The 15569-nt window shown below is 65.7% G+C and overlaps 3 protein-coding genes across 4 annotated transcripts; 1 reads left to right on the top strand and 2 right to left on the bottom strand.

Moving 5' to 3' along the window:
- Nucleotides 1-6: 6 nt before the first annotated feature.
- DDIT3 (DNA damage inducible transcript 3) lies at nt 7-944 on the top strand. 2 transcript variants are annotated; one of them, XM_062641539.1, is made up of 3 exons: nt 7-42; nt 169-216; nt 312-944. In XM_062641539.1, exon 3 carries the CDS (start codon nt 334-336, stop codon nt 937-939), a length of 606 nt encoding a protein of 201 aa, XP_062497523.1. In that variant the 5' UTR covers nt 7-42; nt 169-216; nt 312-333; the 3' UTR covers nt 940-944. The 2 variants fall into 2 exon arrangements, with proteins under 2 accessions (XP_062497523.1, XP_062497524.1); XM_062641540.1 differs by lacking the exon at nt 7-42 and having other exon boundaries at nt 139-474; nt 559-944.
- Nucleotides 97-15342, bottom strand: DCTN2 (dynactin subunit 2). Its single transcript, XM_062641537.1, has 15 exons — nt 15254-15342; nt 13557-13625; nt 11272-11368; nt 11130-11191; nt 8414-8512; nt 8144-8304; nt 7917-8064; nt 7354-7419; nt 7235-7273; nt 7047-7124; nt 6880-6951; nt 6694-6796; nt 6505-6596; nt 6270-6411; nt 97-106 (listed from the first exon to the last, which is right to left on the bottom strand). The coding sequence occupies exons 1-14, from the start codon at nt 15287-15289 to the stop codon at nt 6325-6327; spliced, it is 1209 nt and encodes a 402-aa protein (XP_062497521.1). The 5' UTR covers nt 15290-15342; the 3' UTR covers nt 97-106; nt 6270-6324.
- MARS1 (methionyl-tRNA synthetase 1) lies at nt 1071-5781 on the bottom strand. Its single transcript, XM_062641536.1, has 21 exons — nt 5629-5781; nt 5457-5547; nt 5301-5379; nt 5090-5224; nt 4920-4995; nt 4669-4841; nt 4479-4591; nt 4230-4346; nt 3928-4131; nt 3620-3821; nt 3437-3511; nt 3190-3360; nt 3006-3101; nt 2800-2917; nt 2493-2706; nt 2277-2408; nt 2081-2185; nt 1825-2008; nt 1672-1743; nt 1370-1477; nt 1071-1283 (listed from the first exon to the last, which is right to left on the bottom strand). The coding sequence occupies exons 1-21, from the start codon at nt 5729-5731 to the stop codon at nt 1131-1133; spliced, it is 2721 nt and encodes a 906-aa protein (XP_062497520.1). The 5' UTR covers nt 5732-5781; the 3' UTR covers nt 1071-1130.
- Nucleotides 15343-15569: the final 227 nt, after the last annotated feature.

Genomic DNA, 15569 nt, shown 5'->3' with positions numbered 1-15569 from the left:
CGGGGCAGGCGCGGGACGGGGCCGCGCAGGGCGGCGCTGCCGGTACCGAGCTGGGGCGGGGGGCGCGGGGCTCCCGGGTCCCCTCAGGGCCCGAGGGTGGGGGGGACCCGCACCCCTCTGCCGGCGGTGCCCGCGGGTAGCGCCGACCCCGCCGCGCTCTGTCCGCAGGCATCCAGGAGGCGGAGCGTCCTTGTGGACCACCACACCTGAGGGCAGGTAAGGGCGGGCGCCGCGCCCTGGGGCTGCCGCCACCGCTACCCCCGAGCCGAGTCCCGGCCTCAGCCAGGCCCTGTTCTCCGTGCCCCGCGCAGAGCGGCCCGCGCGCGGGTGCCGATGGCAGCCGAGGGTCTGCCTGCGGGGGACCCCGCAGCGGCCCCGTCCGGCTGGGAGCTGGAGGCCTGGTACCAGGACCTGCAGGAGGTGCTGGCGGCCGCGGAGCCCAGCGGAGCGCCCCCGCCCTGGGGGCCCGAGCAGGTGAGGGGCGGCAGCGGCCCGGGCAGGGGGCACGGGGCAGAGGGTCGCCGTCACCCGGCGCTGGTGCCCGCTCTCGGCCCGCAGGCGGCGCTGTGCGGCGCGGAGGGCGCGGGCCCGGAGCCCTGCGCGTTGGACGCTGCCCTGGCCGCGGAGCTGCTGGAGCTGCTGGGGCCGGAGAGCGGAGCCGGCCCCGAGCCAGCGCCGCCGGGCGCAGCCTCCGGACGCGGGTCCCCGCCCCAGGAGGCGGCTGCCGCTGCCCGGCGCGGGGTGAAGCGGCAGCTCCGCGGCGGCACCGCGGCGAGCCGGGAGCGCGCCAAGCACCGGGAGCGCGCCAGCGAGCAGCGGGTGCTGGAGCTGACGGCGCACAACGAGCGGCTCCGCGCCGAGATCCAGCGGCTCAGCACCGAGGTGCAGCGCACGCGGGCGGCCCTCATCGACCGCATCGTGAACCTCCGCCGGGCCTAGGCAGCGCTGCCAGGACTCTGATGGCTCCAGAGCGGGGGGCAGCCATGAACTGGAAGGGTGCTGCCCCGCCGGCACTGACTGATGCTGTGGGGAGGGCACCGCGAGCACGCACGGTTGTACATGGCTTGCATTTATTACAGACATAGCCACCAGCCCGGTGTGGTCTCTGGGCAGCACTGGCGGGCCTGGTGCTACTTCTTCTGCTTCCCCTTGGGCGCAGGGACTTCAGGGCTTTTGCCCTCTGCTAATGCCAGCTGCTTCTTCAGCTCCAGCAGCTTGGCCACCTCCACCTCGATCTGGGTCTTCTCTGCCTTGCTGGCCTTCAGCTGCCGAACGTGGTTGCCCTGGGTCAGGTCGGGGGGGGGGGGGAAGCAATGAGGGCTTGGGGAGGTAAAGGCAAGACAGGGCCACCCCTCTGCCCCCTGCTCACCTGCCTGGCCACCTCCTGCATCAGCTCCTGCAGCCGCTGAGGGTCAGCGGGGGCTACGAGGGTCTCTGGGGCCAGAGGAGGTTGTGGGGCTGGGGGTGTCTGCTTGGCCTGGGGAAGGACAGCACCAGGTGTGAGCCCTGGTCCCAGCCCTCAGGGGCAGAGCTCTGCACCCAGCTCCCCTCATACTGGAGAAGGGGAGGTCGCTGCAGTACCCCGGAGATCTTCACGGTGGGAGAGGAGAGACAGCGAATGAGAGGGGGACAGAAAGCAGAGGCGGAGGAGCTGTGGAGACCCTCACTCACCTGTGCCCCCCCGAAGCGCTTGCGCAGGGCTTCAACCTGTTCGGTCTCCAGCTTCTGGAAAAGGGGACTCACCTGCAGCCGAGGGGGGAGATGGGGTCACCCCACAGAGCCAGTGCCCCTGGTCCCCCCAGCACTGCCCTCCCTTCCACCTACAGTGCCCACACGATGCCCAGGGGGCAGGGTGCAGGTGAAGTCATGGCTCAGGACGAAGCAGTCCGGGGGGATGCAGAGCTGCCCCTGGATGGCCAAGCTGACACTGGGCATGTAGGGCTGCAGCATGACAGCCAGCAGGGAAGCCATGTTCACAGCCACACCAGTCACTGTCCCTGCACGCTGCCTGGGGGGCAGGAAACCCTGTCAGTGCCAGCTCCCAGCCTGCCCCCCCCAGCACCCCCATCTTCCCCTGTACCTGTCATTTTCATCCCCCTTGATCCGCTTCCAGGGCTCGTTCACCTGGATGTACTGGTTGCCGTGACGAGAGATGCTGAGGATGCATCTCAGAGCGTCCCGGATGCTGGGGGGGAAGAGGGGGGTCAGTGCCTGCTGCAGGGCAGGGCTCTGCCCTCCACCCTGGTAGCCCTGGCTCCAGGGTTCCAGCCACCGACCGGACTTTCTCCAGCAGCTGGTGGTACTGGCGCAGCTCCAGCGTGACACGGGCCAGGAGCCGCTTGTCATCGGGTGTCAGCACCATGCTGGGGACGGTGCCACCAAAGAACTTGCACACGAACATGCCAGCCCTGGGTACAGAGGCAGAGCAGGCATCAGCACAGCCTGGGGACAGGGACGGGGACAGGCCCTGCCCAGCCAGGCCGCCCCAGAACCTGTTGATGAAGTTGCCCAGGTTGTTCAGCAGCTCGGAGTTGTTCTTGAGCATGAGGTCGCTCCAGGAGAAGGCGCTGTCCTGCCCCTCAGGCCGCACGTACAGCAGGTAGAAGCGCCAGATGTCCGCAGGGATGCCCGTGTCCTTGGCCATGTCCCCAAACACTCCCAAACCCCGGCTCTTGGAAAACTTCCCATCCTCGTAGTTCAGGTACTCTGGGGAGGGCAGCAGAGACCCCACCATGGGGCCCAAGCACAAACACACACCACACCCCACACCCCCCATAACCCACAGTGCTCCTCCAGTACCTGTGGCAATGAGGTGGTTCACCAGGGTGTAGTTGTCATCAGCACCCAGGAGCGAGCAGGGGAATATGACGCTGTGGAACGGAACATTGTCCTTGGCCATGAAGTTGTAGAGCTCAACCTGATGGGTAGCAGAGGGGGAACACATCAGTGGTGTCCAGCTCTACCTCAACCCCCACCTCCACCCTGCAGCAGCACCAGGCTCCTACCTGCTGTGGGTTCTTCCACCACCTCTCCCACTGGCTGGTGTAGTTGGCTGTAATGGACAAGTACCCAATGGGAGCATCAAACCACACATAAAAGACCTGAGCAAGAGGGTGACGTGTGAGCATGGGACCCCTGAGCAGGGCACCCGGGTACAAGCACTGCAACCCAGGGCCAGGCTGGAGCCACCTTGTCACGGAAGCCATCGAGGGGCACCGGAGTGCCCCACTTGAGGTCACGGGTGATGCAGCGGGGCTTGAGCCCGTCCCGGATCCAGGAGCGGGTGATGTAGCGAGCGTTGGCCGTCCAGTCCCCCGTGGCCCAGGACTGCTCCAGCCAGGCTTCCAGCCGCTGCTCCAGCTGCAGGGAACACAGAGGGGTGGGCAGTACCAGGGGTGCCCCAACCCCTCTGCGCTCCCCCAGGGACGAGGCTCACCTTGGGGAGATCGAGGAAGAGGTGCTGGGTGGGCTTCACTACAGGGACACCCCTGCAGAGTTTGCACTGTGGGCTCTGTCAGCAGAAACAGGGGCTGGACGAAGCCCAGGGCAAGGCAAGAGGGGGTCTCAGGCAGAGCAGGGGCAGGGTTGCAGGGTGGTCCCCAGGGGGCTCCTGTCCCACCTTCAGCTCCACAGCGTTGATGAGTTTGCCGCATTTATCACACTGGTCCCCCCGCGCCTCCTCGTAGTTGCAGAAGGGGCAAATGCCCTCCACGAAGCGGTCGGCCAAGAAGCGCTGGCAGCCCTCGCACCGCAGCTGCTCCACCGTGTCCTGCAGCAGGAACCCGCGCTCCAGCAGGCGCTGGAAGATGTCCTGGGCAATCCTGGGTCAGGACAGGAAGAAAAAGGGGGCAGCCCCCCATCAGCCTAGGAGCACAAAGCACCCTCAGCTAGGCCCCCAGCATCAGCCCCTGCATGCAAGCCCCTCACGTGGTCTGGCTCGGCGTGGTGGTGCGGCCGAAGCAGTCAAAGGAGATGTCAAACCAGCGGTAGATGTCGGCGTGGATGGCGTTGTACTTGTCGCAGATCTCCTGCGGTGTCAGCCCCTCTTCCACCGCCTTGGTCTCAGTGGCGGTGCCGTACTCGTCCGTGCCGCACACGTAGAGCGTGTTCCAGTTCCGCAGGCGGCAGTACCTGCCAGGCAGGGACCTGTGACACCCCTGCAGGCGGCGGGGGCCACGACAGCCCCCCGATGGAGATCCCCAGGGAGCCTTCCCGCTCCCGAGCGTCACCTGGCAAAGGTGTCAGCGCTGAGGACGCAGCCAATGATGTTGCCAAGGTGGGGCACGTTGTTCACATAGGGCAGAGCGCTGGTGATCAGGACGTTCCTCATGCCCTCCACGGGCAGCCTGGCACGAGCAGGGCACTCAGGGCAGGCACAAGGAGCAACAGGGCCACCACCACCCCCCTCACCCCAACAGCGTGGGATGAGCCTGGGTCCGAGACGTGTGGGGCAGCCCTCGTGCTGCCCCAGGACTCACACAGGTTTCTGAGGCTGCCAGGGCTTGGGCAGCGCCGCAGCCCCACGGGCCCAGGCATCTGCAGCAGCTGCGATCTCATCCTCTGTCAGGGCCCGCTCAGAACCTTCCTCCTCCTGCAGGGGAAGCAGGTCCCGGTAAGGGGCTGTCAGCACCAGCGCCACTGGGGCCCATCCTGGGGCCAGGGCTGCACCTCGGGCTCGTTACTGGTGGCTCTCTGCATAGCCAGGCAGGGGGGAGGCTGCTTCTGGAGGTAGGACTTGAACTCCAGCAGCGCCTGGGGCATCAGGACGGTGTCGGCAGCGTCTCTGCAAGCCTCCAAGAGCATCATGTTCTGGAACCACGTCCTCAGCGCCTGCAGCTCACCTCGGGAGGTGACGAGAGAGCAGCGTGATTCTTACGGCCACGGCACGGCAAGGGATGCCCCCTCCGTGCCACGCTTACCTGGCAGGCTGCTCTCCTCCTGGAGGATGGGGTACAAGGTGCCCCACACAACCACATCAGCCACGGATGGGGTGTCCTGTGCCAGAGCAGCCGTCAGGGCCGGCCGCAGCCGGAGCAGCCCCCCAGGGACAAGGACCCAGCGCGCGGGGCTGCGCCCCGGTGCCACTCACCCCCGCGAGGAAGGCAGCGCCCGTCCTGGCCAAGCTCTGCTCGATGTGGGCCAGCGGCTCCCGCAGGGCCTGCACCGCCTCCGCCGCCCTCCTGCCGAGCACCAGCCGGGCGTAGAGCGCGGCGGCGGCCAAGGGCTGCGGGCGAGGGCAGCGCGGTCAATGCGGGCCGGGCCCGGCGGGGGCGGGGGGGGGCCGGTGTCCGCGCACCCACCTGCAGCTCGGTCGCCTCCCACTCCAGCCACTGGTTGCTGAGGTCCGAGGGCTCGTCCCCGCGGCGCAGGAAGAAGAACCTGGAGGCGGGGAGCGGGGGTGAGGTGCGGACGGGGAGGGGGGGGGCAGCCGCGGCCCGCGCGCCCCCGGTACTCACTGGCAGATGGCGTTGGCGGAGAAGAGGACGGCGCCGCTCTCCAGCTCCAGCGCCGGGGCCCACGGCGGCCGCAGCGGGGCTCGCGGCGGCTCTGCGGGAGACACAAGTGAGCGCCCGCGGGGCTCGGCTCGGCACGGAGCGGACCCGCGGGGGGAGGGGGGGCCGCGCTCACCGCTGGGGCCGCCCCACACGAGCTGCACCGGGGCGGCGGCGGCACCGGCGGCCGCCAGCACCTTCAGCGCCGCGGGGCCGCGCACCGGGAGCCGCAGCCGCATGGCCGCGCGCGGGGCACGCCGGGACCGCGCTCTGCCGCAACTCTCGCGAGAGCCGCGCTCGCCCTGGAGACCTGCGGGGACAGCGCCGCGCTGCGGGCACCGGGGGTACCGCGGGCACCCGGAGCACGGGGGGGGCCGCAGCCGGGGCAGCCCCGCGCGTGCCCTCCGCCAGCCCGGGGGCACCGCTGTCCCCTCCCCGCGCGGCTTCGCCACCTCAGCCCGTGTCCGTCCCCCCCCAGGACCACGGCAGCCGCTGGGGCAGGATTGGTGCGGGACCAGCCAGGGCGTCCACCCCCGAGGACACGGTCCCGCTGCCCCGCCATGAGCTCGGCTCCCAGCCCCACGGCTGCAGGCACTGGGCTTCAGTTCCCCCTTTTCCCAGCACCACAGCCCCAAGGAGGGCCTGACCCGGATCCCGCTGCGCTGAGCTGTTTATTGGGTACACTGGGAGGTACAGAGACACCCCCAACGGCTGGGAACGGGGGGGGGCAGAGCCAGGGTATATACAAGCTGGGGGGGGGGGGGGGGGGGGCACATGACAGGGAGGGATTCCCAGTGGGAACACCCAGAGCTGGGCAGGCTCCAGGATGCTCTCACTTCTGCAGCCGCTTGATGCGGGCATCAATGGCCGCAAAGTTGTCCTCCACAATGGCCAGGTTCTCCTTCATCGTCTTCTGGACCTGTGTGGGGGATGCACAGGGAAGGGGTCAGTGGTGGGGAGCAGGACGGGGACCCCCCCCCGGCTCCACCCCATGGGTGCTGGTGGGACCCACCTCTGCCAGCAGCACCGTGTTGTCCTTGAGAGCCCCGGCCACCTCCTGCTGCGTGGTGTCCAAGTGCAGCAGGACCTGCCCGAACTGGATTGCTGGGGGGGAGGAGAAAGCTCAGTGTTGGGGGCGGTGGGGACAGGAGCAGTGTCCCCACCCCAGGACATGGCCCCAGCGTTCCCTCCAGCCCCTCACCTTGCTCGTGCAGGTCCCTGAGGGTCACCAACCTCTGCACGACGTCGGGCAGCGTGCTGGCCACCGGGTCCCAGCGCTGCAGCGTCTCGTAGATCTGGTGGATCTGGGGTGCAGCAAGAAGGGGGGAGCAGGTCAGGACAGTGTCGGGGGGGAGGGGGGGGCACACTGGGGGGGAACGACCCTCACCTTGCTCTGGGTGTCAGCATCCTGTACAGTTGACTTGTGCTTGGCAATCTCATTCACCTTCCCTAGGACGCTCTGGGAACAGGGGGGAGGAGATGGGAGACCCCAGATCCACGCATGCTCACCCCATGGCACCCCTCTTCCCATTCCCTCCTTCCATCCCACCTCACCTGCAGCCGGGCCTCCACCTGGTCCAGCACAGCCACATCCAGGATGTTGACCTTGGCCTGCAGGACCTGCACGGTCTCCTGGGGACAGAGAGTGGGATATGGGGCGAAACAGCAGCACCCTGGGTGCTATGGGCACAGCTTGGGAGGCAGAAGGGACCCTGCCTCCCACCACCACCCATTTCACTCACCATGAGGCTGGTGCCCTTCAGCCCAACCAACAGCGGGTTCTGTGGGGAAGGGAATTCCATCAGTGGGGCAGCATGTGGGGCAGGAGGAATGTGGCAGGAACCCCCCCAAGCCCCCTCACCTGGCTGTCGGGCTCACACCGCACCGTCGCCTCCAGCTGCGCCAGGCGCTTCTCCAGCTCCGCCATCTGCAGCAAGATGGAACCATGGAATGGGTTGGGATGAAAGGACCTTGAAGCTCCTCCAGCCCCAACCCCTGGCACAGGCAGGGAAACCTTCCACTGGAGCAGGGTGCTCCAAGCCCCTGTGTCCAACCTGGCCTTGAGCACTGCCAGGGATGGGGCAGCCACAGCTTCTCTGGGCACCCTGTGCCAGCGCCTCAGCACTCTCACAGGGAAGAGCTTCTGCCTAAGAGCTCATCTCAGTCTCCCCCCTGGCAGGTTAAAGCCATTCCCCTTGGCCTGTCCCTACACTCCTTGTCCCAAGCCCCTCTCCAGGTTTCCTGCAGCCCCTTTAGGCACTGGAGCTGCTCTCAGGTCTCCCCTTCAGGAGCCTTCTCTTCTCCAGGCTGACCCAACCCAGCTCTCTCAGCCTGGCTCCAGAGCAGAGCTGCTCCAGCCCTCACAGCATCCCCATGGCCTCCCCGGCCTCGCTCCAACAGCTCCATGTCCCTGTCAGGACTCACCTTGGCGCTCTGGGCAAACTGCTCCTGCTCCGGCCTCCAGTAGAGCTCAAAGGTGATGGCGTCTGTGGTGGGCACTGGGGTTTTGGCAGGGCTCTTCCCTGGGGTCCCTTTGCTGCACTTGGCCACCTCCAGCTGCTGCAGCAGGCGCCTGGCAGGGAGGGGAAGGTGGGCGAACGACCCCAGCACCCTCCTCTCACCCCACAAGCTGCCCCCAGCTCCCCACTCACTTGGCCAGGGCACCATCGGGGTCTGCGAAGTCAATGGCTGCGGTGGGGCCCAGGAGCTTCTCCAGGTGGCTGGAGACCAACTGCTGCTTCAGGCCCTCGACCTGCCTGGCCAAGGCCATGGGTGTCAGCTCCTCCTCTGCTGCTGCCTCCTTCACTGTGCTCTGAGAGAGGAAAGGGCGGCTGTGTCACCTCCCAGGGGCCATGGGGTGCTTGTGTCACCCCTCTGGTGATGGGGTGGTTGTGCCACTCTGGTGAAGGGTTGATGCTCACCTGGATCTGCTCCACCTCCCTGGCCAGCTCCTGCACCTCGTGCTGCAGCCGCTGGTACCGCTGCTGGGGCGTCTCTTTGGCACCAAGACCCTCACCAACCTGCAGAGAGAGGAATGGGGTGAGGGGTCCATGGTCTGCCTGAGCTCCAGGCACCCAGAATGGAACACTGGTACCCACCCATCCATGCACATATAGGGAAGAGAACACATGGGTGAGGCCCTCAACAGACAAGCGGGAGCACTATGATGTTCACAAAAACCTCATCCTCATGTGGTGCTCATGGGCTTCAGAGAGGGACAACATGGCAGGACACGAGCTGCCCAGGAGGGTCCTGAGCACACTGGTGACAACGTCCTCCTCCAAGTGACAGGGGCCAGCAAGGAGAAGGGCTCTGCTGGAGCTCATCTGCTCCAGCAAGGAGAGTCCAAGGCAGCCTGGGCTGCGGCAACCAGGAAATGGTGGGGCTGAGGGAGGGCAGGAGGGGTCCTGGGCTTTGGGCCTCCTCAAAGGTCTGCTTGGGTCAGGCAATGGGAGGGACCCAAGAGAGCTTCCTCATGCCCCAGGATCACCTCCAAGCTCCAGAGCACCACATCCCAAGCAGGCAGCGAGGAGGCTGCCAGGGGGACCAGGAGCTCCTGGCCAAAGCCAGGCACGGACAGCAGGAGGCAGAGGTCGGAGCAGGGGCAGGGAAGCTGGGAGGAGGAGACATTGCCCTGGCAGCTGGGGATGGGGTTTGGAAAGCCAAAGCCCAGCTGGAAGTCAGCCTGCTCTGGGATGTGCAAGGCAACAAGGGCTGCCCAGGCCCAGCTTCCTTCCCTGAGCTCCTCAGGTGCTCAAGGACATTTCAGGTACTCGAGGGCTCTTTGCCGTGGTCTTCACCAGCAAAAGCTCCAGCCACGCTGCCCAAGGCACAGAAGGCAAAGGCAGGGACTGGGAGAACCTGTAGGAGATCAGGTTCAAGAACATCTAGGGGAAGTGAAGGTGCACAAGTCAGAGAACCAGAGACCGGGTTGGGCTGAAGGGACCTTAAAGCTCCTCCAGCCCCAACCCCTGCCACGGGCAGGGACCCCTTCCACTGGAGCAGGGTGCTCCAAGGCCACAGGACCTGACAAGATGCATCTGTGGGTGCTGCCGGAGCTGGTGGCTGAGGTTCCCAAGCCATTATCCATCAGCTGTGAGAAGTCCTGGTGGTGAAGTTCCCACTGCCTGGAAACAGGGAAATATCCCCCCCCAGTTTTAAAAGGGGAAATGAGGAAGAGGCAGGGAATGCCAGGTGGGTCAGGCTGACCTCTGTGCCAGCAAGATCGGGGAGCAGATCCTCCTGGAAAACATGCGAAGGCACACGGACAACAGGAGGGGGACTGGTGACAGCCAACGTGGCATCTCTAAGGGCAAGTCATGCCTGGCAAATGTGGTGGCTTTATATGATGTAGCCAGTGTTAGGGGATAAGGATGGAATCTACCTGGATTTGTGCAAGGCATTTGACACTGTCCTGCACGACATCCTTGTCTCTAAATGGGAGAGATATGGATTTGATGGATGGAGCACCTGGTGGATACGGAATGGGCTGGGTGACCACATGCAGAGCTGAGGTCAATGGCTCCATGTCCACGTGGCGACCAGCGATGCCATCCAGGGGGACCTGGACAGGCTGGAGAGGCAGGACCACGCAAACCTCATGGAGCTCAACCAGGCCAAGGGCAAGGTCCTGCCCCTGGGTTGGGGAATCCCAGCCCGCACACAGGCTGGAGGAGACTGGATGGAGGAGCCCTGAGGAGAAGGTCTTGGGGTGTTGGGGGAGAAGCTCCCCATAAGCCGGCTTTATGTGACTCTAAGGCTACAACTGGAAACCATTTCCAGGTCCATGAATGACAAACAAACACCAAGAGATCTCAGCACGGCTTCACCAAGGGGAGGTCAGGCTTGACCAGCTCCATGGACTTCCACAATGAACTGCCTGGTAGAGACAGTGGAGCCGGGGGCAGTGCCTGCTGACCTCGGGGAAGCCTTCGGCACGGCCTCGAAGAGAAGCTGTTGCAGCCTGTGCTGGATGAGGGGGCCATGGGGGGCACTGAATGTGGCCAAAAGCAAAGCCCAGAGGATGGGGAGCACCGGTCCTAAGTCCAGCTGGAAGCCAGTAAGAACCAGCGTATCCAGGGGTCAGTACTGGGGCTGATGCCTTCATTAACAAAACCTTCATTAATGGGCTGGAGCATGGGGCAGGCTGAGCTTCATCCTTCCCTCATCCTCACCTTCTGGTGTCTGCTGTCTAGAGGGACCTGGACAGGACCCATTGGTCAACAGGAACCTCATGGAGCAAAACAAAGAGCAGTGTAAAGCCCTGGGGTGGGAGAGGAGCAGCCCCCTGCACCAGGATACGCTGGAAAGCAGCTCTGAAAAAGGCCCCAGAGATCTTGGTGGACACCAAGCTAAACATGGCACCAATCATGGTGTGGGCAGCACCAGGAGCATGGTGGTTGAGGGAGGACACCCCTCTCCTCAGCACCGCCAAGGCCACAGCTGGCAAAGGAGATGGTGGAGTCACCATGCCTGGAGATGCTCCTGGGCAACCCCAGTGGCCCTGCTTGAGCACCTGGATTGCACCAGAGCTCCAGAGGTCCCATCCCACCTCCACCCTTGGCAGGTTGGTGTGACTGGTGGCCCGGGGCAGGGACGTCCCTGTGGGGCCCGTGCTCTGGGCATCTCTGCTCTCACCATTTCATACTCCCCAGACTCATAGCCGGTTGTCCTGGTCTTGGTGATGCGGTCAGAGAAATCTAAAAGGAGAAGAGCAGAGGGGTCACCCCAAAGCCCCCAGTGTCCCCCAGGCCACCCTTCCCCATGCTCCTTGGCTCACCCACTCCCTCGGTGCCCAGGCGCTTGTCCCTGAATTTCTCATAGGCAGCATTGGGGTTGATGATGAGATGCTCCACGCTGGTACTGGTGAGCTCCTCCTGCACACAACACTTGGGGTTAGGGATGAGGCAGCAAACAAGGGCACCAAGGGCCTTGGTGGGGACAGTGATGGGCAGAGCAGGGGCAAAGGGAGCCCCATGTTCCCCAGGACACAGCCCCCAGGGCCCGGTGTGGGGACACTGGGTCGTCCTGGCAGCAGGACCACAATTCCAAGGCTTGAAACCCTTTGGTAGCCCCATGAGCAGTCTGAGGAACCCAGCCCAGGGGGGCTGCATCTGCCCCACAGCCACATCTTGGGGTGGCTCCCACCACCCATGGTGGGCAGAGGGGTGGTCATAGAACATCAGCCCCTCAAAGGGGCTTTGCCCAGAGCCTGGAGCATGAGTGGAGATTGGGAGCCTGGGGGGGACCCCAGAGCATCAGGGCCCTGCGGGAGGCACCCAAAGGGCTCCTCCAGGCCACGGCAGCCCCTGGGCAGCCCCCACAGCCGCCGTGGCCTGGGGCAGGTGTGGGGGGAGCTGCGGGAGGGAGGGGGCAGCAGCGGGAGCAGCGGCGCAGCAGCCGATGGGGGGGGAGGCTCTTACCAGCTCCTTGCGTTCCCCAGAGGTGAGAAAGTCAGAGCAAGGGGGGGGGAAGAGAAGAGACAAAACCGCATTAGAAGGTTGGGCCGGGGCTGGCCCCCTCCGTGGCCCTGCAGCGAGGCTCAGCCCCGCCATGGGGCACAGGGGGGCCATGGGGCTGCCCCCCTCCATGGCCCCCCAGGGGCAACCAGCGCTGGAGGCAACCAGGGCCACGCTGGGCGAGGTGGCCGCAGCCAAGCCCCTGCTCTGGCACCGCCCTCCAGCTCTGGCTCTTCTGTAACCCCTGGGGCAGATGTGAGCAGAGCTGGGGAGGGCAGGATGGCCCCCCCCAAGCAGCCCAAAGCCTGGTGGCTCCCCCAGGGGTTGGAGAAGGCAACAGCTGTGGTGCAGGGGGGCAAAACCAAGGCCAGAGCCTGGAGGAGCTCGAGTTGGGCCCTGCTCAGCAGGGTAGAGGCTCAGCTGCGTCCTGCCCCACAGCGTGCAGGCAGCGTGGTTGGGGGGCAGGAGCCCCACCATGGGGGGGTCCCAAAAGACAAAGAGGGCAGCGCATGCAGTCAGCAGGCAAAGAGAGCAAAGGAGAGCAGGGACGAGACAGCAGCAGCACGTTGTGTCCTGAGCCCCAGCACTGCCTCCCCTCTGCCCCACGGCAGCGGAGGCCCCATAGCAGGGCACTGGTGACCCCGTGGTACATGCAGGAAGCGCCTCACCCCCCCAGCACGCGACACCAGAGCAGCACCCGGGGCTTACTTGTGCAAACTTAGAGTCCAGCAAAGGTGGGGCGCGGGGGGAAAAGGCAGGTCAGGTCAGCACAGCCAGAGGCAGAGACACAGGGAAGCTGCGGCGGGGGGGGGGGGAGGGGACAGCACCCACAGCCCCACAACCTGCCCGGGAACATGCAGGGGGGGGCACTGGGCTGGCACTGCTCTGGTCCTGGGCACTGTTTTGGTGTGACCGAGGCCTGACGGGGGCCGTTTTGGCTGGAAACAACAGATTCCGCTGTGTCCTGGGTGTCCCAAGGGATCTGTCTGCCCCCCTCAGAATTGGGGAGCTGGGACTGCCCCATGGCTGTACCCCAGAACCGCTCCCTGCACCCTGGGTCTTGCCTCCATGGTGTTAAATCCTGGCTCCATGGTGTTAAATCCAGCAGCACCAACCAGGAGCACATTCCCAAGGGTCTGTGATCCATGAGCACCCATCAGCCCTCGGCCTCCCCAGCAGAGCCCGGGGGCACCATGCAGCCCTTGTGCCGTGCCAGCCCCCTGGTGCCACCCCCATGTCCAAGCCACACTCAGCAGCCCCATGGCCTGGACGTGAGAGGTCCGGGGGTCTCTGGGACCCTGATGCCTTTTAGGGTTATTTTATGGGGGTGAACCCCACCTTCACAGGCTCCCCTCCTCCCCCCCCCACGTGTGCTGCCCCCCCCCAGCTCCTGCTGCCCTCAGCCAGGTTACACAGGATGGGGATGCCACAGGGAGGGGGGACACCAAGGATGGGGGGCACAGCACTTCCTGCCCCCCCCCCAGGCACCACAGGCAGCGCATGGGGGTGGCACAGGGCCGGGACATGAGTCCGTGGGGCAGTGACCCTGCCGTGGCCCTGGCGGATGGGGGGGATGCAGGCACTGGGGGGCCCGGGGGGGTCTCACCGCCTCAAACTCGGCCTGGTCGTCCTCGGGCAGATCGCTGGTCTCATAGACATCGGGTTCGTTCCTGGCCTGGGGCACGAGTGGGCTCCGGTGAGAGCCAGGGGGGCGGGGACCCCCAAACACCCCCCAACACCTCCCATTGCCACTGCACCCCCAAACACCTCCCATTGCCCCTGCACCCACAAACACCCCCCAACACCTCCCATTGCCCCTGCACCCCAAAACACCCCCCAACACCTCCCATTGCCCTACTCCCATTGCCCCTGCACCCACAAACACCCCCCAACACCTCCCATTGCCACTGCACCTCCAAACACCCCCCAACACCTCCCATTCCCACTGCCACTGCACCCCCCCAACACCTCCCATTGCCCCTGCACTTCCAAACACCCCCCAACACCTCCCATTGCCCCTGCACCCACAACCCCCAAACACCTCCCATTGCCCCTGCACTTCCAAACACCCCCCAACACCTCCCATTGCCCCTGCACCCCCAAACACCCCCAACACCTCCCATTGCCCCTGCACCTACAAACACCCCCCAACACCTCCCATTCCCCCTGCACCCACAAACACCCCCCAACACCTCCCATTGCCACTGCACCCCCCAACACCTCCCATTGCCCCTGCACCCACAAACACCCCCCAACACCTCCCATTGCCCCTGCACCCACAAACACCCCCCAACACCTCCCATTCCCCCTGCACCCACAAACACCCCCCAACACCTCCCACTGCCCCTGAACCCAAAAACACCCCCAACACCTCCCATTGCCCCTGCACACACATACACCCCCAACACCTCCCACTGCCCCTGCACCCACAAACACCCCCAACACCTCCCATTGCCCCTGCACCCACAAACACCCCCAACACCTCCCATTGCCCCTGCACCCATAAAGACCCCCCCAACACCTCCCATTGCCCCTGCACCCACAAACACCCCCCAACACCTCCCATTGCCCTTGCACCCCCAAACACCCCCCAACACCTCCCACTGCCCCTGCACCCACAAACACCCCCCAACACCTCCCATTGCCCCTGCACCCCCAAACACCCAACACCTCCCATTGCCCCTGCACCCACAAACACCCCCCAACACCTCCCATTGCCCCTGCACTTCCAAACACCCCCCAACACCTCCCATTGCCACTGCATCCCCCAACACCTCCCATTGCCCCTGCACCCAAACACCCCCCAACACCTCCCATTGCCCTTGCACCCCCAAACACCTCCCATTGCCCCTGCACCCACAAACACCCCCAAACACCTCCCATTGCCCCTGCACCCACAAACACCCCCCAACACCTCCCATTGCCCCTGCACCCACAAACATCCCCAACACCTCCCATTGCCCCTGCACCCCCAAACACCTCCCATTGCCCCTGCACCCCCAAACACCCCCCAACACCTCCCATTTCCCCTGCACCCACAAACACCCCAACACCTCCCATTGCCCCTGCACCCCCAAACACCCCCCAACACCTCCCATTGCCCCTGCACCCCCAAACACCCCCCAACACCTCCCATTTCCCCTGCACCCCCAAATACCCCATGGGCTGACCTGGAGCCCCTCTGCCATCCCCCCCCCCTCACCTCAGCTCCCACAGTTCATGGGGACCCCTCAGTCTCACACAGGCCCCGCGAGCCCCTCACGCACCCCCTGGGCCGCCCCCCCCGGCCCCCCCCGCACTCACGATGCCGGGCAGGTCGGCATACTTGGGGTCGGCCATTTCAGGGGGTCGGTAACGGGGGGGTCGGGCCCGGGTCCGCCAAGAGCCGAGCGCGGCCTGCGCGGGCGGGGCCGATCTCGCGAGAACTGCGCGGGAATGGCGCGTGGGGCGGGGCCTGCGCAGAGGGGGCGGGGAGCGCAAGGGGGCAACGGGGGGGGGGGCGCGGGGGATGTGGGGGGCACAAGGGGGGACGTGGGGGGCACATGGGGGGTACCCACGGGAGCTACACAAGGGGGCGGTCACACAGAGGGTACCCGCAAGGGTGACATAAGGGGGGGTG

This window comes from Pezoporus occidentalis, unplaced genomic scaffold (assembly GCF_034315485.1).
Source record: "Pezoporus occidentalis ecotype Australia unplaced genomic scaffold, CSIRO_AGI_Poc_V1 ctg685, whole genome shotgun sequence".
NCBI classification, from domain to species: Eukaryota; Metazoa; Chordata; class Aves; order Psittaciformes; family Psittacidae; genus Pezoporus; species Pezoporus occidentalis.
The sequence above is the reverse complement of the archived record's forward strand: the minus strand, read 5'-3'. Positions and strand labels throughout refer to the sequence as shown.

What these genes read in the sequence shown, in the direction of transcription:
- DDIT3 (XM_062641539.1), top strand. Translation starts at nt 334, where the DNA reads ATGGCAGCCGAGGGTCTGCCTGCGGGGGACCCCGCAGCGGCCCCGTCC.
- DCTN2 (XM_062641537.1), bottom strand. Translation starts at nt 15,289, where the DNA reads ATGGCCGACCCCAAGTATGCCGACCTGCCCGGCATC. An exon ending in CCCGATGGTGCCCTGGCCAA is followed by an intron (nt 8,065 to 8,143) that starts GTGAGTGGGGAG and finishes CCTCCCTGCCAG; the next exon opens with GCGCCTGCTGCAGCAGCTGG. An exon ending in ACACGGTGCTGCTGGCAGAG is followed by an intron (nt 6,412 to 6,504) that starts GTGGGTCCCACC and finishes TCCCCCACACAG; the next exon opens with GTCCAGAAGACGATGAAGGA.
- MARS1 (XM_062641536.1), bottom strand. Translation starts at nt 5,731, where the DNA reads ATGCGGCTGCGGCTCCCGGTGCGCGGCCCCGCGGCGCTGAAGGTGCTG. An exon ending in GGTGGAAGAACCCACAGCAG is followed by an intron (nt 2,918 to 3,005) that starts GTAGGAGCCTGG and finishes GCTACCCATCAG; the next exon opens with GTTGAGCTCTACAACTTCAT. An exon ending in AGCGCTTCGGGGGGGCACAG is followed by an intron (nt 1,478 to 1,671) that starts GTGAGTGAGGGT and finishes GTCCTTCCCCAG; the next exon opens with GCCAAGCAGACACCCCCAGC.